Raw genomic sequence first — 22,501 nt, forward strand, 5'->3', positions numbered from 1 at the left:
ATTGAATATAATAAAAATAAGAAAACTTAACTCAAACATAACGAAATTACTTGTATTCAAGCTCTCTAATTGCAAAAACTAGTTTAATCTGCTACACCAAATTACGACAAATCAATGGAGTCAGACTGTTACAGGATGTTACATCCCAAAAATTGGGTTAATAAATCGAGAGTGGTCATGCCCGAAGTTTCTTTTAAGATGACCTTGGCACATTTGTCAATGTATAAGTAGCAAGTATAGTGATTGAGTAGTCGTGAAGCTGTCCTTAATGATCTGAGTTTGAACCTATTCCTTCTTATTAATTTCCATTTGGTGCAAATTTGTTTCAAACCTTAGTAAATGTCACACCATATTTTTAAATAACTGTTGTAAGAATGTGAATAAGGAAGTAAGTTGACCTTGTGGTTAGGAGCTTAAATAATTTCCAAAGGGTCCTAGGTTCAAGTCTTCACATTCTCTATATTTTTATTTAATTTTTTGAAAATTTTAGCATGTGTCAACCCCCTATTGTCGTCCATACAAGTTACCATGAAATGGGAGGATTTCTTTCCTTTCTTGTCAATCAACATGCCTTATTTTTACAAACATGATCCCCTTTTTGCTCCTTTGTCCCCTCAACACACCCTTTTCTCCATCCTTGCCATGTGAACCGATTCATTATACCTAGACAAGTACATTTCACCTATTGATTCATTTTTCCTTACTCTCCTCTCCCTATTGTCGTCCCTCTCCTTAGCTCCTCTCTTTATCTCTTTTTTTTCTGTTTTGGCCACCTTTCCACCACATTTGCTTTTAATTCTTCTCCTCTCTTCTAGCACCCTTTGCAAACTGAACCACCATTAGACCTCATCCTTTCCGCTGCTCATATCGTCCATTTTGCTCTAACACCACCCCTGACACCACCAGTCACCATCGTGGCCACCACTTTACACCACCATCGAAAATAATTTCCTCTTTCTCTCCACTTTTTTATTTTTTCCTTTTTATTTCCTCCTCATTTACTCTAATGTCGCAACACTTTTCTTCCCTCCTCCTCTATTGGATTTTCGTCGGACCGTCGCCGTGCCTCCACCGACTTTGGTGATTCATTTCTTTTTTTCACTATTTTCCAATCTCTACCATTCTCTTTAGTAAACGAAATGATATTTCTCCTATTTTCAATAGTTTTAAATTATTTTCTTATCATATTCTAGTCTAATCTCTTTTTTGAATGAAGATTTTTCTCTAGAATCGATTTGCTCTCCAACTTAAGACCCCGAAGATCCGACATCCCTTCCAATTCAATCTATTTAGTGTAAGTATGGTAGTGGGATGAAAACCACTATTTCTTCCCTACTTTTTCCTTTAGGCCAAATGTTTTCAAAGGATTATAGTGTATTTCCTTCGTGTATTAATACATCGTATTCTACTTTTGATGAAGGGTCGATTGTTATCATCTCAAAAAACCCCTAATATTGGAAACGAAATCACTGTCTTTGATTGATTTTTATAAGAGTAAGTATTGATCGGAGTATTATTAAATTTATTTATTCCATAAAACGTTTAAAACAAACTCCCTAATGAAAGATCACTTTTGTTGATAAGTAGGTGACATGTCGATTAGATCCAAGTGTGGGTGTTCTTAGAGGGGTGATTTGCTTTGGATCTACTATCAAGTGTGGGTTTAACTTATTAGAAAAATTGCATATGAGATTTATTGTCAAATAATATATATTTATTTTAGATTGAAACCTTGTTAAAAATCTCCATAATATGAAATATTAAGAATACACTATGTATTCAAAACAGAGATGTTAAATCCGTAAAAAGGGTGATACTCAAGTAAGTACCTCGAATTGATTGTTTTATGATTGTAGGTGATAATTGATGTGATTAATGAATTCTTTATTATGAGTATATTCTCATTTTTCATTATGTGGGATATGATGACATTATATGATAGGCATGATATATAAATCATGCCACCGATATTGGAATTGAGATTTGATTCACATGTTAAACATGCCTTACATGATATTATCTGATTTGCATGTTTAAACATGCCCAATGTGACAAGTGATATCTTGAATGAAAAATACGTTTTTATATGTTCATTGTGGCCATATCACATGCATGGAGTGGGACATTGTATGGAGGAAGAATTGGTTACTTTTTCCACAACATACATGGTGGCTTCGTCTACAACCTACATGACAGCTTATCTGTGAATATTGGTGACTTCGTCTACAACCTACATGGCAACTTGTCTGTGAATATCGGTAGTTGTTTCCACATTGGACTGTTTGGATGGATGAGTTTTGAAGAACACTTTTTGGAGTGTAACAGTGATGGGTAGCATGTTTTATAAAAATTTGCATAATTGTTTTGCAAAATTACACTGTCATGATCATGTGCATCAAATTTGATTATGTTATATGACGAGTATGTGTTTGTTGTTATTTAACTTATTATAAGACCTACACTAGGCTTTAAAAGCTTACCCTTGTAGTTCATAACTTTTCAGGTGATACACGAACTTAAAGCTTGGATTCGGCATTCGGAGGAGCTACTCGGATGGATTTCTAATAATGGGTTTAAAAACTATTTTGGATGTTATTTTACTTGATTTTAAACAAGCTTATAAATTCGTGATTTTCTAAATATTCTCAAAAGTCTGTTGCGAAAGATTTTTATCAAAATCGTTTTAAAGAAATAATTAAGAAAATTTCTAAATCTTTGCTTAAATGATTTAAGACAATATATTGATATTATAATAAACTTCTCAAATATTCATGTTTTAATAAGTGTTTTCCAAAAGAAAAATTAATTGATATTTAAACTTTTGAGTTTTCATAAAAACAATCGAAGCCTAGCTACCTTCAACAAGTAAATGTTTCCATTGGTTATAGTATGGCTTCCGAGATCCAGCCATAACTCTTAGCCCGAGTTTTGGGGGTTACATAGGGCTTGCCCACACGACCGTGTGTCCTATCTCACATGGTTAGGGGACATGGCCATGTGACCACTGTTTGCAGATTTTTCATATCTTTTTGTTTTTGTTTCGAATTGATCCCTATTTGATATTGAGTTGATTTTAAGCTTACGTAAGCTCGATATAAACTCGAATTTGGTTGTAATGTTTATTTTACTTGATTATATATGATATATTGATATTTAATTGAAATTTTTATTTATAAATTTACTTGATATTTAATTGATCCCTATTTTACTTGATATTTGTCTGTAGCATTCCATTACTCAGGTTTGGCAATCGGACTGGGTAAGGGGTGTTACATCTGTCCTATCACAGGCATCCTCGTCCCAACAAAGACATCCCCCACGTGCTCTATAATGATAGCTAGATGACAAGTCCAACACGTTAACACCATTTTACACAAGATTTTATCCTATAAATACCTCTAGAAATGAAGGAGGGATCGGCTTTTTGAGGATACAAAACCTACACTCTATCAACACTTCTTAACCTCTCAACCTTAGCACTCTCTCCTCCCTCTACATAACTTCTGACTCTCCGGCCTAACTAGGTGAATTGGCCTCCGTAGAAACCACCACTACTTCCTCTTGCACCCTCATTGTTGTATCACCGTATCAACAAATTCAAATAATTTCGATTTCAATAGTTTCAGTTTAAGGATTTGTTTCAAGTTTGAGTTAATACGAATTTAGATTTAATAGGTTCAAGTTATTGATTTTCAATAATTAAATATGATTTACTCAATTTTACCAAGAAAAATAATAAGACACATTACACTTTTAAAAATAAAATTCATGTTTAAGGCTTTGTTTGTTTCATTGAAAATGATTTTGAAAAATTATTTCGGAAAATGACTTACATTTAGGAAAAGCTAATATTTTTGGTGTTTGGATGAGTTTGTGTAAAATATTTTCTATTTTTGGTAGATTTCCTAAAACATTTCATAAAAGTTGTTTTCAATTAAACAAACATACATTTGAGATTTTCTTATCTTTTCATTGTTTAGTTGAGTTTATTTTATATCTATAAATTTATATTTTACATTGTTCTTTGTACAACAAATGCTACATAAATATATTTGTTATAAAATATTATAGTGCAATTTCCTTTTAATAATCAAAATTTATTTTTAATAATCAATATCATATAAAACTTAATAATACATATTTCTTAATTAAAATTAATTTAAATTACATATATGAGAGTACATATTGACACATTATTAATAACTCATTTTTCAATGGTGTCAAAAACGGCTGTTTTGGGACCCCATTTCCGACGAGTGAGTCCGTAAATATCATTACTTCATATTTATGAGGTTAGTATAAAGTTTAATTGAAGTTTGATCCTTTAATTTTGTTAATTGTATAGTTAATTAAGGTGGAAGGACTAAATTATAAAATTGGTAAAAGTTAATCACTATAGATTTTTAATTAATTGGGGGACCAATTAAGCAATTGAACCCTTATTAAATTGATAAAGGTGGTAGATGACATTTGGGATCCACCAAATGTTTTTAATTAAGCTTAGAATTAATTAATAAAGATTAATTAAACTAATTATAATTAATTATAAGATAATTAACTATATAAGTTAAAAATTAAAAGAAAGAGAGAAAATTTTTGCTCTCCATCTTCATCAACCCGTATCTAAGGAGAAAAATAGGGTTTCAAGCTTTAAAATTTTATTTCTTTCAATTGGTAAGTGTTTTCAAGTCCGTTTCTTGTAATTTTATATTTTTGAGATCTTGAGAGTAACACCCCAATACCCGGCCTAGGAGTCTAGACCGAATTTCAGAGGTTACATTGATCACCGAAGTGATCGTGGGAAATTTTAGTTTAACAAACTGAAAAGCATTACAATATTTAAGTTCCATAAAAACTCTTAGACATAAAGTCCCGATATTACAAAACCCTTAGTCCAAATAACGCTTACATGTATTTGATACAAAAATTCATACCATAGTTTTCAAAACAGTACTTAAACTAATTATTTAAAACGCGTAACTCCGAGACCTCCGGTGTGCCGAGTCTAACATCAGAAATCGAAAATGTACTTGAAAGGGAAACACTAAGGGGGTAAGCTACACGAGCTCAGTGTGAGTTCGACACGTGACTAATAACAAAATTATGGAAATCAATTCGATAGCGAAACATACATATAGATATACATAGAATCAGAAAGTAACTTAGAGCCAATGTCCCAACAGAACGTAACAATTCAAGCACACCATGTCATACACAGACACTCAGTCACAAGTGTTATTTAGTTAGACAAAATACAGTCAAATAATCTTACACCCAGTCACTCAAACAAATGCATATGGATACAGTCAAGTAATAAAAACCCACCCATCCAGCCAACACACCTTTCTGTCCACTAATCATACCCCAAAAGAGCTGTATAAGCTCATTCAACTAAAGACACCATGTAGGACCCCAAAAGGCTCATCCAACCCTACACACCATGTATGTAGACTAAGCCACTCAGATAATAATACGCAGTAAAGCTAACATATCTACAGTACTATGCATTGCGGTAAACCGCTGTACAGACAAGTTACAGTTTAAACTGCCAGATCAAATAATAGTACGCAGCAAAGCCGACGTACATGCGATACAGTGCGGTAAACCATTGTACCGATAAGTTACAGTTAAATTTCCAGATCAGATCAGAATTAGTTTTCCTTCTCTTCACAACTAACCCAAAAATTACTTTATGCAAGTGCATGTATGCTTACAACCTCATAGAAACAATGAACACATCGACAGACAGTTAGACAGAAACAAACATGCACACACTTAGTTAACCAGAATCAGATATCTCGCACAACAGTCACAAATAACACATAAGCCGAAGCCCAAATCAGAGTCTTAACTACCATTGCTAAAGCCTAGTCAAGGGTCGAAACACACAGACACATTTTCAGATAAAAACATACAAATAACTAAAAATTGGTGACTTAGGACCACACGACCGTGTGCTTTGGCCGTGTGGAAATGCCTACGTAGTGTGGGGGTTAATATGCCCATGTGAGAGAAGGCACATGACCGTGTGGCTGAGGTACACGCCCATGTGAGCTAGGGACATAGCCGTGTGAACAGGCCATGTAACTCTCTGTCCATTTATGCTAAAATAGAGTACAGGGCAGACATGACCGTGTGCCCACCAGGCACGACCGTATGTCTAAAACACACACTCGTGTGGGATCCCTAAATCCCCAAATTAGCCACACGATTGTGTGGCCAAGCTGTGTGGCACAAAATAACTAAATCCCTAATTCCCACACACACATGCCCATGTGTTTAGGGGACACGGCCGTGTAAAAATTGACTAAAATCCCTAAATCAGCCACACGATCGTGTGACCAGGCCGTGTGGAACCAAATTTTACCCGAAAACCTTTATTCCTAATTGTACACGACCGTGTGAACTGCCCGTGTAGAGGCACACACCCGTGTGGCCACCCGTGTGGTTAAAAAACCACACTAAAATAGGCTACCGAACATGCCTTTATTGTCGAAACGTTCCCTAATCCCTTAATCACTGAGAAATATATCAAAATCACACCCAATTTTAAGTTATTCCATGATAATCGCCCCTTTTGAATAGTCGATTCAACAAGCACACAACGATTTCCAATTTCACAAAAACATATCACAATTCGTTAACAAAAATTTAAAAGGTTCTAACCCACACTTGATTTGCGAACAATGACGTCTAGACACCGACTTGACGACAAAGGGGCGAAGCTCTCCGAAATCCACAAGCAAAATCGTTTCCTAAAAGAAGAAGAAAAAGAGAACAACAAAGGAGAGGGAGAGGAGAACGTGAAAAAAAGAAAACAGTAACCACAAAAAAATAAAGCTAAATAGTTATTTTTAAACTTAAAACAAATCACTATTTAATCAAATGAAAATATTTCTCCAAAACGCACACACAATGATTCAAACACGCGTCCCAGAGATACACTAACACACAACTAACCACTAGACCAGCAATCCCATTCTGTCACTTAAACATGCAACTAAACACAATAGCACAAGCTACTCACTGACCCTAACCACAAAACTTAAAACTTTTAACCCTAAAATTTGGGGTGTTACATCGAGAGTTTGATTTAATTGACCCATATACTATTTTTCAATACTGTTAAAGTATTCCAAAGTTGCCATTGTTGAAAACTTGATGAAATTGGTGTTAATTTGTTGATTTTAAGCTTAGATATGAAAAAGTACTAGTTTGTAAAGTTTAATTGTTATTTTTTGAAAATAAGGATTAAAGTGCATAAATTTAGAAATTTATGTTAAATTTCTATAATTATTGATAATAGATGGCTGAAGAATGATGAAATTGAGGTCAATTTCAAAATCGAAGCTCAAATTTGAAAGTTATAGCAATTTCAGTTTTAAGGACTAGATTGAATAAAACGAAAAACCTTAGGAAACTTTTGAAAAATGAAATTGAAGTTTCATATGCATATAATAAAATTTTATAATTTATTTGGAATTGATAAATTGAAATGAATTGTCATATAGATTGGGAATTGAACCAACCGGAAGATAATTGAGGAAAAGGAAAAATTGTAAAATAGTCCCCGACATCTTGTTATTGCAATTTCTGTCAAGTAAGTGCATATGGTGCAGTTATATGTAATATTAATGTAAATATGTTTGAATTATAAAATCATTTGTGTGTAAGTGTAATTTTGAATTGGTTACGATTTGGTACAAAAAGGTGAGACATATACTAAATTGTAAAAAAATGGTAATATGTGTTATATGTGCTCGCGTGGATACGAAATGTTTTTATGATGGGATGATATGTATATGATGACACTACAATAATGGGATGATATGTATACGATTGGCATGCTAATACGGTTATTTGTGCGCTTGTACGGTTTTAGCATTTCTATGCTCTCTATTCAGCACATTAGTGCTCTCTGATCAGTACTCCGGTGCTCTCTTCTTAGCACTTTGGTGCTCTCTGGTGTGGTGTAGTTACCTGTGTATCCGAGTTTATTTACTAGAGTTCATCGAGCTAATAGATTAATAAAAAAGAGAAATGTCAGTGAAACGTTACGAGCCTAATGTTCAAATGGTTATATGATGAATAGATGATACAAATGGTATTGAATTGTGGACTTTATGTGTATGGAACTAAATTGAATAGTATATTAAATGTTGAATTGCTATATTACTCGGTTATACAATGAACTCACCTTATTGTTGATGCTATGTTAGGTAATATTGTGACAAGTTAAGTAGTTGAAATATTTAATTGTAAATCAAGGTAAGTTTATCATTTTAGTACTTATGAACTTACTAAGCATTCGAAATGCTTGCCTAGTTGTTTTTCCCTTTTCTGTAGATTGTCGATTTGCAGAGTACGTTGATCGGATCACCTCGAAGTTCACACTATCCAACTATCGACTCGGTAGAGTTTTGCTCGTTTTAAAACTTAATTATGTGGCATGTATATAGGTGTCTCATAATTATTGGTTGAGAACTTATTGTATATATACATGTGATTTGAACGATAGTGTTAGTTGATTGAATTGGTTTGAATATGGTTAATATTAGATGTTAAGAAAGTTAAGTTAACTTGTGTTTGTGAATTGGTAAAAGGTTATGATGTGTGAATGATATTTACAAATGCGTAATTAAGTAGGTTATGGTATGAAAATGGATGATATTGAATGATTCATAGACATGTTGCTACAAATTGAACTTAATAGGTGAATTTGATAAATATTTTGTTATGAATTGGTGTAAAATTTTGACATATTGAATTGGATGATTTTGCAAACAATTAAGTGCTTGAGTTGGGTTGATTTTGGTTAGTTCAGGTTTAAGTGTGCTTTTAGGCACAAATTGATTATCATGTTTTGTTAGCATGAGAAAGGTATCAAAATGCAAGATTTTGACATTTTGGCATGAGGTATCGATACCCAAAATAAAAGTATCGATACTTAGAGTTTTTCCTTAGATTTTTTCAAACATCAAACCTTAAAATGGTATTGATATAAAGGTAAGGTATCAATACATTGAAGAAAGTGTTGGTACTTTAAGTTTGGTATTGATACTTTCTTATTAAATTGATTTTTTGAAACATCAAAGTCAAAAAGGGTATCGGTACCTAGCAGGGATATCAATACCTATTTTGAAATTTTTGAAAACTTTGAAAACATTACAATCGGTCCTATTTCATGCTCGGGTCAATAAAAAAGCTTTTGTAGGCTCGATTAAGGCTCAAATTTAATTGTGTATAATAATATATAGGTATTTATGATATGATTGAATATCTGAATGATTTATTTATGGTGTACTTGATCTAAAATTTTTAAAAATGTTGCAAAAAGGTCCCTTTTGATCTCGGGTTGATTTTAAAGCATTAGTATGCTCATATAAAACCCGTAAAAGAATGTTTATGATATTAGATATTGTATTGCTGTTGATTGCATGAACGATCATGAACTATGATGTGAAATGATGATTTTACTGTGAAATTGTCAGTAGTTGTGACGGTAACGATTGTAACATCTCGTAACTCGAACTAGACGATTGGGTCTGGCGATGGGTGTTACACATTAAAGTTGTGAGGGATAAATGAAGCTAAGCATAATTTAAACAGATACTCATATTTATATAATTAAAATGTTCGTATTTTTATACTAGATTAAAATATGACATAAGTCCTTGTATTCTTCAAAAATTGAAATTTAGTCCATGCACTTTTATTTTTGGGTTAGTCTTACTTTTTAGATATCAAAATTCAAGTTCAACTGTTAGCATTATTAAAAATATTTTGTTAAATTCATATTCATTATAAAGTCATTTTTAGTCACACGAATATCGAGCATTTTTATTAAAAAAGTAACATTAACAAAATTGACAAAAAAATCTAACAATGTTAACAATTGGACTTGATTTTCAAATCGAAAAGTAGAGATTAAATTCTTGAAAATAAAAATACAGGACTAAATTTCAAATTTGTGAAGAGTACATAGGCTTATGATATATTTTAACCTTTATACTATTATTAATATATTTATAATTGTAATAAATATTTATTATTAAAATATTAATTTTGAATATTTTTAATAATATATGAAAAATATTATTTAGAATTATTATTTTAAAATTTATTATTAAAAATAAAAATAATTTATTAAATAATTTATTAAGATAATAAATTATATTAATAATTTATTATATGATTAGATATAAATAATTAATATGTTTAATAATATTGAAAATTATAATATTTTATTAATTTTAAATATTTTTAAAAATAAAAACAAAAATTTATTATTAATATAATAATATTAAGTTTAATTTAAGTTAATTTTATATAAAAATAAACTAATATTTTTAAAAAATAAATTTCGCGTTTCAAAAGAATAAAGCATTTTACAGAAAAAATATTTATTTTCATTAATTTATAAGTTATTTTTGTTGACTAAACTACTTTTTATAAAATAATTATAAAATTATTTTTGAAAATCATTTTCAATGAAACAAATTAAGTTTAGATCTTCTAAATGAAATTATTTAAAATTAAAATAGGAGACCTGAAAATATTATATTTTATGAAATGCAAAACCAACTTAAATATCTTATTCATTAAAAAAAATTCTCAAATTTTAATGATTAACTCATAAATAACGGACAGTAACATGCCAGTTAATTATGAACCGTTAGATTATCAATCATTTGATTAGATGAAATCTGACGGCGACTATACTTATTCCGCGGATCCCACAAATATCCAATGGACTCAGGTGTCAGCTTCAGTATTGTATTGTTTAACCGCCAGCTGTCAGTTTATCTCCCACTCAGCAACCGACACGTGGAAGCGGACTTCACTTGGCTTGAATGGCAGGTGAAAGTATCCCCCGCTTTCCCAACGAACAACTAAAGTTCATTGTTTATTTAAATCCCTATTAATCAAGAGATTCGAAAAAATTGTTTCATTGATTTGATTTCTTTGGGGTCTTTTTCCCCTCAGATCAAAGGTGAACAAATTATGGCGAGAAGCGGAGATCCACAAGGCGACGGCGGCGAGCCAGTGCTGCCGAGAGCGTCTTCCAGCACCAGACTAAGGTCCAGACCCGACCCGTTTTTGGTGGTTTGCCGTTGTTTTAGTGTTATAACGTCTCTCACTGCGATTCTCTGCATTGCCGTTAATGTTCTCTCTGCCGTTCGGTCTTTCAAGAACGGAGCCGATGTATGTATAATCTGTTTCTTTTTTCTTTTCCTTTTCTTATTTCTACTTAATAATTTTGACACTTTTCTTTCCTTTACCCATAAAAAAATAGGTTTTTGACGGGATTTTTCGGTGTTACGCTGTTGTAATTGCCTTCTTTGTGGTTCTGGCGGAAACAGAATGGGGATTCATAATCAAGTTCTGGAAGGTTAGGGAATTTATATTCTCAAATATGTAATGATAATTAATTTTAGATAAAACCATCAAATGCTGAGTTAAAAAACTTTAAAATGCAGGTTTTGGAGTACTGGGCTGGTAGGGGTATGCTGCAAATCTTGTATGTCTTATATTGCAGTAAGATTTTTCTTGTTTTTTCCCCCCATAATACCAAATTTTTACTAATTATGAATTTCATCCTTCTACAACAACTGAGAAGTCTACTCTCATTTGTTGGAATTTGGTCCTCGTATTTTACAAAAACTTATAACCTAATCCAGTTGAACAGCTGGTTCTTACTAATTTGTTACATATATAAGCTGTTGAAATGTTGAATTTTACTAATTATTGCATATAAATTAATGAATTGTTAATTTCCGTGTTAGCAGTTTAATGATAAGTTTTAACATTGTTACACAATTGGACTGACTTATCAGTTTTTATAACATATGAGCATCTAATTATAACAAATTAAAGCAGAGGACTAGCTTTTCATTTTTCGGGATGAGTTTCATAATTAGACCAAATTTTTTACTCGGTAATACTTGATTTTTCAATTTTTCGTTGAATAATCAATTTTTTTTGTTTTAATTTCTTTCTAAATTTGCTATTATTGGCTCCAGCGTTGCAGTAATGACAAGAGCTTTCCCTGATTATACAGAAAGGCAAAAGGATCTGGTTCTTCTTCAGAACATAGCAAGCTATATGCTCCTTGCCTGTGGTGTAGTTTACGTTTTCTCGGTAAGATAATGAACCTAATGTCTTATGTTGCTTTGAGAATTTCTAGGTTCACCTATCTTAAAAATGGATAGGAAGGTTGAAGGAATATTCAACTGAATTACACATTTACCATGTCTTTTTTTCTTTAATCTTGGATTCTAAGTGTGGTTTGAGTGTCATGGTGCCTATATATGGAATCCTTGATCATATCTTCATAGCTATGCTTGAAAATGTGTCTAATGTGATGCTGGCTTTGTTTACTTCAAGAAAAATAAAGAGTGAGATGTTTGAGGTTTATCATTCACTTTCATGTCTTGATAAAATATAGTTTGGGGTGAAATTGAGCAAAGGCTTCAGAACTGTGATTTTGAGTTGAGTTTATGTTTACTCCTTGATTTTACTGATAATAATTTGTCAGGGAATCTTATGCATTGGCTTTCTCAAACGTTCTCGCCAGCAAAAGGAAATTACAAGGGAACAAGCAGTTCAAGATCTGGAGGTAAGCTATGAGAGTTGTTCAAAGCTGGCCTTTTGGTCTACATCTTGCCTTGATGATTTCTTATCTATGTATTCTTTTGTTTGATCAATTGGAGGTCTAGTCATACTCTGGATGCTTCTTTTTTATATTCAAACCTCTCCTACCACATTATAATCAAGTGTTCTTAAGTTCACAAATGAACTGTAAGAACCCATTCTTGCCGTGCGTTACCAGTGATTGTTGTTAAGATATTGAGCACCAATTAAGGAATATTATATATGTTGATACATTTCCTAGACTACTCCTGAACTCCCCGAACCCCTGAATAATTATACTCCTTTGAGGAGGACATTACGCGTCTTAAGTCCCACTCGGACCCACAACCTTTCAGGAGTCTTGAACAGTTCATTTTAAGGATATTTTCTAACATTGAATACATTGCTTACTTTAACTGAATTCAAGAAAAAAGTGATGCCTTAATTACACGGCATTGGTTAACATTTCTCTTAAGAAACTTATCAATAAACACCTTAACATGATAATGAATATTGGAGATTTTGCAATACGGTATTGATTTGTAGGGTATTTCAGGCCAATATTGTGAAAGTATCACAGCTGTGAACTAATTTTCTCATCAAATACCGTAATCTCATGGACATTTATGTGCAGGAATTGGAGAGAAGAAGAGAAGAACTTGAACAATTGCTGTTGGCTGAAAGGGTATGAGAGAATGTGGGTGATTAAGTCAAATGGAGAAAGGGACATCATGTCCTTGTTGTGTGTAAGTTTTTTCTCCCTGAGACAGGTAAGGAACCTGACATCAAGAATGGTTCAACTTAAAGATGCTTCCTTGTACTCATTCTCATCCTCTTTATATTTTCTGATGCTTTCTTCAAGTAGGATACTAAGAAACAGCATTTCGTGTACGATTCTTTCTGATTGCTTCTAAAATAGTTTGCTCATTAGAACCTTCATTTTCTCGTCTTTTATTTATTTGTGTAAATCATTTTTCTTTGTTTAGTGACACAACGAATCCTTAAACATAATTTCAGTTGAGTTACATATAAATGATTTTTTAAACTTGTGTTTTATCACTTTTTAAAGTATTATTTATATATGTCAAATTCTGCTGTTTGTCATTGCACTATGTGTCCTTATACTCTAATTTAGTTTAATATATGTCAAATTCTGCTGTTTGTCATTTCACTATGTGTACTTATACTCTAATTTGGTTATTTTTAATATTTTTTCTAAAAAAGTTAAAATTTAGTTCTGACCCAGACAATAGTTATTAAATTTATTAAACTAAATTATCAAACGTTATGTCAATTTACTAGCACTGCCATGTCATTTCAATTGATGATTTAACAACTATGATTTTCAAAATTTGAAAACAAGGTTGCTCAATTTGAATATCAAGTCACACATTCCATTTTGCTAGGAAAAGCTATATCTTTTTCAGAATTTTATAAAAAAATTATTTGAATTTTATACGCGTTTTAAATGAGTGTGAATTATATTTAAAAAAAAACTACATCTAAAAGTATGACCCATTTCCCTCATGGGACATAATATCCTCATTAGTTCCACAATAGTAGCTCCAGCAGACATAACAAAAGAGAAATTAAAAAGATAAAAAATAATAGCCAACCGAGCATCCGTTAAAATTAAGTCATGATTAACATTGAAGTACAGAGTTTCATCTTGGACACCCCCTCACTTATAAATAAAAATAAAAACAATCAGCTTTCATTCATTCTTTGTAAGAATGGTTGAAAAATAGCTAACCTGCATCACTAGGAGAATCATATGATAGGATTCTGTAGAAGTCGACATTCAAAGATGGTATACATATAAGACCATTTTAAATTTATAGTATTGAATGTGGTTTCAAAAAGTTTCCACCACATAATTTGTAAAACAATCTTGGTTTCTTTCTGATACCGATGACCAAGGGCCAACATAAAATAATACTCATTTCAGGTCTTTCTTCTCAGATGAACTTGAATTTTGGGAGTATTTTTTGAGCCATCTCTGCTTGTTCTTCTCGGATGCATTTTGATTTTCAGTGAACTCTGTTAACCCTTGTCTCAATGCTCCAAGATTAACCCCATCACCCACATATATACTTGTTACTCCCATCTTCGAGACCTGCCATCGTCATTACAAATTCTGTTACACTGTGGCGGATCTTGGCATGGGCCTAATTAAAATTTTTAAAAAATTATGAATGGGGGGTGCTTTGCCCCAATGACCCTCTGCCCCTACTGTTAAGTGAAACAAAGCATAATACCAAGGCAACCCTTACCAATAACCATAACGAAGAAAAAGTAAAAAGATCCTTAAAACCACAATGCATAAACATGTAAGATCCTAATATCCGACCCCATGAAATACTAAGTATGTTACTCAGATTCAGATGTGAATATCCTAAACAGGTATTTGTCCAACACAGATATGCTCAAATTTCCCAAGTTTTTCATATGCTTGGAGAGATCTAGGAGGGTCAAATTCCCACCATTTCATATCCATATATGTACTGGATACAAGTGCTAGACATGGGTGTTTCAGGAAAAATGAAGAGCCGGAGTATCATAAAATACCAGCAAGTGAGCAAAGCAAAAAGAAAAAAAAGAACAGGAAAATCGAGAAGATAGGAAAACTCATTCTTACAGCTTGTATGTTCCTATCCTCATCATCAAAAAAGAGCATTGAGTTGAAGGGAATCCCAGTCCTTGAGTGAATTCTCTGGAAATGATCGGTCTTGTGTGTCCAGCTGGAAAAAATTTCCTGAATGGTCCAAAAGAAGAATAATTTAATGCAATTGCAATGGAAAAAAAGAACGATCAATGGTCAATTACTATGATATTCATGTCCTTGCTATCAGAAATTTATCAACGAGCAAAACCCCAAATCATATCATTAATAGTCAACAAAAGCCCAACTTGCATATGTATAAGCACTTAGACTATTATATTACAAAGAAAATAGATACATAAGAAAAGTCTCCATGAATAATTCAGTATATGAGGTCTAATGGATACAACTACAAGTAAGGATACGCCAAAACACCATAATGTTTATATCCTTATTTAAAAGTACACAAGAACTTCAAAGTAGGTGGCTACGTTACTCGGACAAGGGTGTGAATGCAGGGACAAGTATATGTCTGATATAAGTATATTCAATTCTTTAAAGTTTTCTCATGTACTTGGAGCGTCATATCTCAATACCCATGTCTGAATATGCATTAGATATTAGTTTCAAAAACGGATAATTCAAGAAAAATTGAAGAGTTGGGGAAACATTAGTTTTTAGTAAAGAATTAAAATATGCAAGATCCTTCAAGATAAAAGGAAAGAAAGAAAGAAAGAAAGAAAAATCTTTTAGCTACATTATTCTACACAGCCTGTAAGTATTGCTGCACAAGATCCAAGTTGTTAGTTATGTTACTTGGAGGGTTGTATCCCCAATAACCATGTATGGATATGAAACATATGATGTTGTTAGTAAAGGATTAACATTTGCAAGGTCCATCAAGACAGAAATATATAAATATATATATATATATATATATATATATACAGGGAAAAATGATTCTAAGTGACTAACCTTAGCAACAAACACAGACTTGATATTCAATTTGTCAAGAAATGCGTTAGCTATATCTGCAGTAGGAGACCTAGAGGCAATAGCTAGATCAATCCCTTTGTCCTTAAGTGCGGCTATTATGCCTTTAACATGGGGGTACATCGATGGCATTTCGCGTTTGGATCGACACTCACTGAAAATCAACCATGTGAACAAACCATCAGCAATTAAAAAATGTCAAGCCAAGCTACCAAAAACAGGTCATTTCATGGATTAGAAAGAAACAGAGAAAGGGGGACAAGATACAAAGGCCAATACCATAGGCAGCCATATTTGTCATACAAACAAGATAAATTTGGTCAGGGTTTTATCACTCGACTCTACCAAGAGCTCTGATGGGTGTACAAAACCAAACAGTCAGAGTACTGGAACATGCAAAACAGTAGAAACTAAAGAGAAACTAAAGAGTTAATGCAATACTCGACCCTATGGCCTATCGCATATATATCAATAATCAGGAGATAATACTGGGTCCGGCCCCTCAACAAATTCAATGGTCTCAGCATTGGTAAGTGATGGTAAATCACCAAATTAAGATATGCAAATAGAAGTAAGATCACAGATAAGAACAAATACACATATTTGTGGGTATTTCTACCAAAATTGCTCAAATACTAAAAAGAAAAAAAAAGGAAAAAAAAAACCCAGAAAAGTGGGAAAGAAATGAAACCAGTAAAAAGGCCAGAGAGTGTAATCGAGATCGAAAACGACCAAACGAGGAAGAACTTGGAACATCCCAATCATCCGCATGGCTTCCTCCTTTACTTTCTCGTCTCCCATTTTTGTTATCGATTCTCTTCTCTATTTCTGGGTTTGTTGAAAATTATGGGAAACAAGAGAAGAAGAGAAATTGGACTTGGGATCAACAAGAATTTGGTTTAATAATAAAAGAACATATTCTTCCAAAAAGAAAATAAGAACATATGGATCAAATTCGACCATTTTTTAACTTGTATTGTTATTGTAATGAGTAGAGGTGGCTAAATTGGTAGGCAGAACCGGCCTACTACGGTCCTATATTACACTCGATCCAACTACCTCTTTGTACGGGGTAGAGATATTTATAAATAAAAAAATATTCAGATCAAGCCCAAAATTAACCCGGTGCGGTTTACTTAAATGGCTATTGCAATTTTTATTTTAGTAATAAAGTTTAATATTAGTAATAATTTTAAATATTAAATAATAAATAATATTTTATTGAAAAATATTTTTAAATTATGTTTAGTTTTATTTATCTCTATCAGTTCTAATGTGCCACTATCCACCTTCGTGTATGTAATCTATATAGAATTTCAAATTAAGCTTAACCACCATTGGTTATTATTAAGTTTATATAAGATATTAATTATTATAAAATATTATATTAAATCATTTATCGCTCCATTCATAACTAGAGCTATCATGAGCTAGATTGTGGTCTAGTTTCAATAAAATTTTTAAATTCAAACCTATTTTTTAGGTCAATTTAGTCCGACCCAAAAGCCCATTTCACAGTTTAGTTATTAATATAATATTAAAAAATATTTTTACATTAAGATTAATATTAATATATTTTTATCATTTTTTTAAAATTTATTTAAATTGAACTTGAGTCAAATTAAACTGACTTGAGACATGGAAATCTTTGTCCAAGCCCAACTTAAATCGGGTCAAATCTACCGAGTCTAATGGGTTACTCAATCCATGAATAACTCTAATAATAGACAATTAGACCCTCTAATAAGCTCATTTAAAGTTTTTTAAGAATATTTTTATATATTTAAAATGAAAAAATAATTTTACATAATTATGTGGGTACTTATTTTGTCCACTACTAGTGGAGTAAAAAAACTCCACAAGCGGGTTTAAGATGGTGTCAAGTGTAATATCCCTTACCTGGTCCGGTCGTCGGACTTAAGCTTCAGGATGCTACAACAGGTAACAAAACCAATCATAAACATTTATGACTTTAACATTCAATAAATCAACAAAACAATTCATAATACATGTTTAGCATGATTTACAAACAATTTCGAGTCTTAATCGAGCTTGTGAAAGCTCTTAGTTGACCTGAATGCAAATAAGGACTAATTTGTGACCTTTCAGATAACTAGGGAAAAATCACAAAACATGGTCGCATAGTCATGTGCCTAGGCCATGTTATAAACTGTAACCATGTAAGCTAGAGTCACATGGTTATGTGACTAGGCAGTGTAACTCATTGAAGTCACGTGGACCTAAATGCAAAAATTTACAAATAATCACATGATTATGTGGCTGGGCCGTGTAAGATTGAAACCGTGTGAAAAATACGTTGACCAAATCTATAGTACCACACGAGCGTGTGGTCAGCCCGTGTAACAAATTGAAATTATGTTTAACCAAAACCTCCCAAAACATAAAAAACACACGGTTGTGTCACAAGCCCGTGTGTAACACACGACCCTGTGTTAGCCCATGTATGCAATTAGGTACCTTTATTATGCAAGTTACAAAACCAAGTTTCATATATGCCATAAGTATGCACTTAATCATTCTTTAGACCTATTCAAAATGCACCAAAAACATATCAAAACATATCATTTTCCTAATTCTAACCAATATGCCTCAAAGCACTATCACAAACATAAGTCAATACCAAAGTTCATCTTATTTCATACTAACAAAGTGAATGACTAACATATACCTTAAACACAATCAAACTACCAACTTTCACTCACCTATTATTGACAAAAAATACCAAATACACAACTTATGAGATTGATATCCAAAACCATCCACATATCAGACCTAAAACATCCAATTTCATCATCAAGCCTTTATATCATAATCTCTAACACAATCTCACATATTCAAACATTACATAACATAATAAATCATGCCAAACATTCATATAATCTATCACTTTTCCCATGCTAAACAACCACATTCAAAATTCCCATTTCAAGCCATGATCAAACAAATCAAAAGACCATCAAGCACACATTCTTTATACAATACCATTCACACTTTACTATTACAAAATACTTATATACAATTTAACCCCTATTGTAACGACCTAAAAAGTGCAGGCATTGGAAAGTGAAATCGGGCCTCCGTTTTAGTGAAACGGGTTCGTAAATATTTATTAAAAATATTTACGAAGTTAGTTGTGTGATCAATTAGGTTTTGGTTAGGTGAATTTGACTTAATTAGGAGTTATTGTGAAAAAGGACTAAATTGAAATAGGGGTAAAAGTTGAATAATAGATTAAAGAAAAGTTAAAAGGACCAAATAGACAATTATGCCATTAGCTTAAATTGAGGCAACATAACAAAAGAAATATTTGAGATATTTTAGTTAATATATATTATATTTATTTACTTAATAAATAAGTATTATATTAATTATATTATTATATTATATTATATATATATGTATAACTTAAATAACTAAGTAAAAAGAAAGTAACAGAAACTAAAAGAAAAGAAATAATAGTAATGGACGAAGAGAAGAAACAGGGGAGAAAGAAAGAAAGAAAAAGGAAAAGGAAATTTTGGGGTTTCAAGGTTCAAAGTTAATTTGGTAAGTCAATTTAATCCCTTTTCTTGTAATTTTGATGTTTTTGGAATCCTAGAACAAAGTATTTATGGATTTATGTTGAAATTTTGAAAGATATTAGATTTTTTTTAGACATGGTTCATGTTGGGAAAGATGATGAATTAGGGGTTAAATTGATTTAATTCCAAGTTAGAAGTTAGTAAAGGATTTAATTGTAATATAAAGTGTAAGTTTTGAATAGTAGGGACTAAATTGAAAAATCTCGAAATTAGGGGTTTATGGTGAAATTGAAGGGTTTAAATGAATTTATAGTAAGAATTAAGAGAGAGAATATGGAGTTAAATTGGGAAAATAAAATTAGTATTGATAAGGGATTAAATTAGAATTTCGGTAAAGTTTAGGTATAAATGGAAATATTTAGATGAAATTGTGTATTAATGATTTTTAATTGTTTAATTACGTAGCTAATGTCGTGCAAGAGTCATTGACCAAGAAAGGAAAGGAGAAGGTGGACAAGAAGTAACTCGAGAGAAATTTCAGTTAGTATTACCATAATTCTAATTTAATTGTTAATTGTTAAAATTTAAATTAATATACATGATAAGCAAATTGAGGTAAGTGTCATGATTGAATTGAATGATAAATACATATTGGTATTGAATTTATTAATAGCAATTGTTGGATTTTGAATAATATGTTTAGTAAATAAAAATAAGGTGAATATCGATATTGAATTAAATGATATTGAATTGCTTGTGAATTGAATGGAAATTACTAGTGATATGTTTTGAATTAAAAGAATTAATGTGGTATTGAAATGCATATTGGATTGAGAAATTGTAAATTGAATGAAATTGAATTGAAGTATGAATATATATGAGCATTTGATGGTACATTGATTGGAAAGTGGAAAAATGTATTGGTATTGAATTGTATATTGATTAGAAAGTGAAAAGTGAATTTGAAATGAATTGTGATTGAATCGAAAGTGAATTTGAAATAGAAAAAAATAATTTGAATACCCTATTAACTAGTCGAGCCGAGTCGGATATAGTTGGCATGCCATAGGATTGGAAGTGTTCAGGGATACTTCGACCTCGAGTCGAAGAGACACTGGGTGTCACTATATTTCTTCGGATAGTTTCGATGAGGTACTGGGTACCAACTTTCTTCGGCTCTGCCGATGAGACACTGGGTGTCACTTTATTGCTTCGAACTATCCGATGAGGCACTGGGTGCCATTCTAGTGTGTTTGGTTGGATCCGTGTATCCGCCAAGGTCCAAGTCAAGTTAATAAGGGTAAATAATTGAAATGAGAAAATTTGAATAAGTGTGATTGATTGAGCTATGGGAAGAAATGAGAAAGTGAAATTGTGAATTGATATGTGAATTTGAAATCGAGATATGAGATTTGAAGATATGAACCCAAAGTTCATGATTTGATTAAAAGTAATTTTTTGTTATATGATATTAATGAGTACAAATTGCAATAGAATTGATATTGAATATGGTGATAAATTGAATGAATTGTATATGAATTGAAATGAACTATTCGAATGAGATGTCAAAAATCCAATGAAATTGAGATAGTGAAATATTGTTTATTGTTATTAATGATCAAGTTGACTTAAAGTATGAGATAATTAATGAATAATTGTAGGCATAAATTGAATGTATATAATTTATCGATTAATGTTATAAATTTGAATTATGGTAATATGACTGAGTATATCTATACTCAGCGTACGGTTGTTTCCGTGCGCAGGTTTATAGAAAGTCAGTGTTCGGTCCAGCATCTAGAGCAATCCCGACCTCAGATAAATTTTAGTGATGTATCTTTGTTTTGATAATGTGGCATGTACTTAGGTGATTTATAGGTTAAGTATAAGAGTTTTGTGATTATGGTTGTAGAATGATGTTTAAATTGGTTATAAATATGAAATGGAACCAATATGACATATTTGATACAAGTATGAAATGATAATAACTCGATCCACTTTTGAAACGAAATTTGGGCCTTGAGAGTCCAATAAAGGGACTTAATGATTAAAGTATGCTATATCTGTTATTTACTTGTGAATTACTCGTAAATTGACCGATATGTTCTGTAATGCCTTATAGCCCTGTTCTGGCGACAGTTTGGGGTTAGGGGGTGTTACATCTATTATATGCCACATAATCGAATTGAACGTTTAAAAGTCTACCAAAATGGAGGTTGGATAGTGTGATCTTCGAGATGATTCAATCGCCTAGTTTCAGAAAATGATAACTATAGGAAACAAAAAACGAAACAAAGTAAGCTTCTAATAAGCTTAGTAAGTTCATAAGTTTGAAACATTATAACTTACCTTATTTCCACAATTACAAAATAACACAATTAACTAAATAATTTTCCCTGTTACCACAACTTATATCATCAGGTGAGTTCATCATGTATATAACCCATAAAACATTTCATTCAATATAATTCAACCACTATTGAAGCTATAACATCAAACCATTGAACATATGCACTTTTACATTATATAACTATACTTTATCACTTTATAATACTTTTACCATTCATCTATATTCAATAACAATATCAGTTTGGCCCGATGAACTATAATAAACAGATACAGATACACGGGTAACCACCCAAAACACACCAGATTGCTCAAACGAGTCATACCATCCATAGACACACCTGGGCACTAAGTGCCAAGCCCGTAGGCTACACATCCTCCCCAA

At 31.9% G+C, this 22,501-nt stretch overlaps 2 protein-coding genes across 4 annotated transcripts; one reads left to right on the forward strand and one right to left on the reverse strand.

Moving 5' to 3' along the window:
- The first annotated feature begins 10,899 nt into the window (after window positions 1-10,899).
- On the forward strand, window positions 10,900-13,678 carry LOC105782576 (uncharacterized). 3 transcript variants are annotated; one of them, XM_052626622.1, is made up of 6 exons: window positions 10,900-11,205; window positions 11,297-11,392; window positions 11,481-11,538; window positions 12,062-12,141; window positions 12,539-12,619; window positions 13,268-13,678. In XM_052626622.1, the coding sequence occupies exons 1-6, from the start codon at window positions 11,005-11,007 to the stop codon at window positions 13,322-13,324; spliced, it is 573 nt and encodes a 190-aa protein (XP_052482582.1). In that variant the 5' UTR covers window positions 10,900-11,004; the 3' UTR covers window positions 13,325-13,678. The 3 variants fall into 3 exon arrangements, with proteins under 3 accessions (XP_052482582.1, XP_052482583.1, XP_012462853.1); XM_052626623.1 differs by having other exon boundaries at window positions 11,481-11,521; XM_012607399.2 differs by having other exon boundaries at window positions 10,905-11,205; window positions 11,481-11,521; window positions 12,024-12,141.
- A 560-nt stretch (window positions 13,679-14,238) lies between these two features.
- Window positions 14,239-17,211, reverse strand: LOC105782577 (uncharacterized). Its single transcript, XM_012607402.2, has 4 exons — window positions 16,920-17,211; window positions 16,211-16,382; window positions 15,272-15,388; window positions 14,239-14,749 (listed from the first exon to the last, which is right to left on the reverse strand). Exons 1-4 carry the CDS (start codon window positions 17,027-17,029, stop codon window positions 14,573-14,575), a joined length of 576 nt encoding a protein of 191 aa, XP_012462856.1. The 5' UTR covers window positions 17,030-17,211; the 3' UTR covers window positions 14,239-14,572.
- Between the last annotated feature and the right edge of the window lie 5,290 nt (window positions 17,212-22,501).

This window comes from Gossypium raimondii, chromosome 13, assembly GCF_025698545.1.
Source record: "Gossypium raimondii isolate GPD5lz chromosome 13, ASM2569854v1, whole genome shotgun sequence".
NCBI classification, from domain to species: Eukaryota; Viridiplantae; Streptophyta; class Magnoliopsida; order Malvales; family Malvaceae; genus Gossypium; species Gossypium raimondii.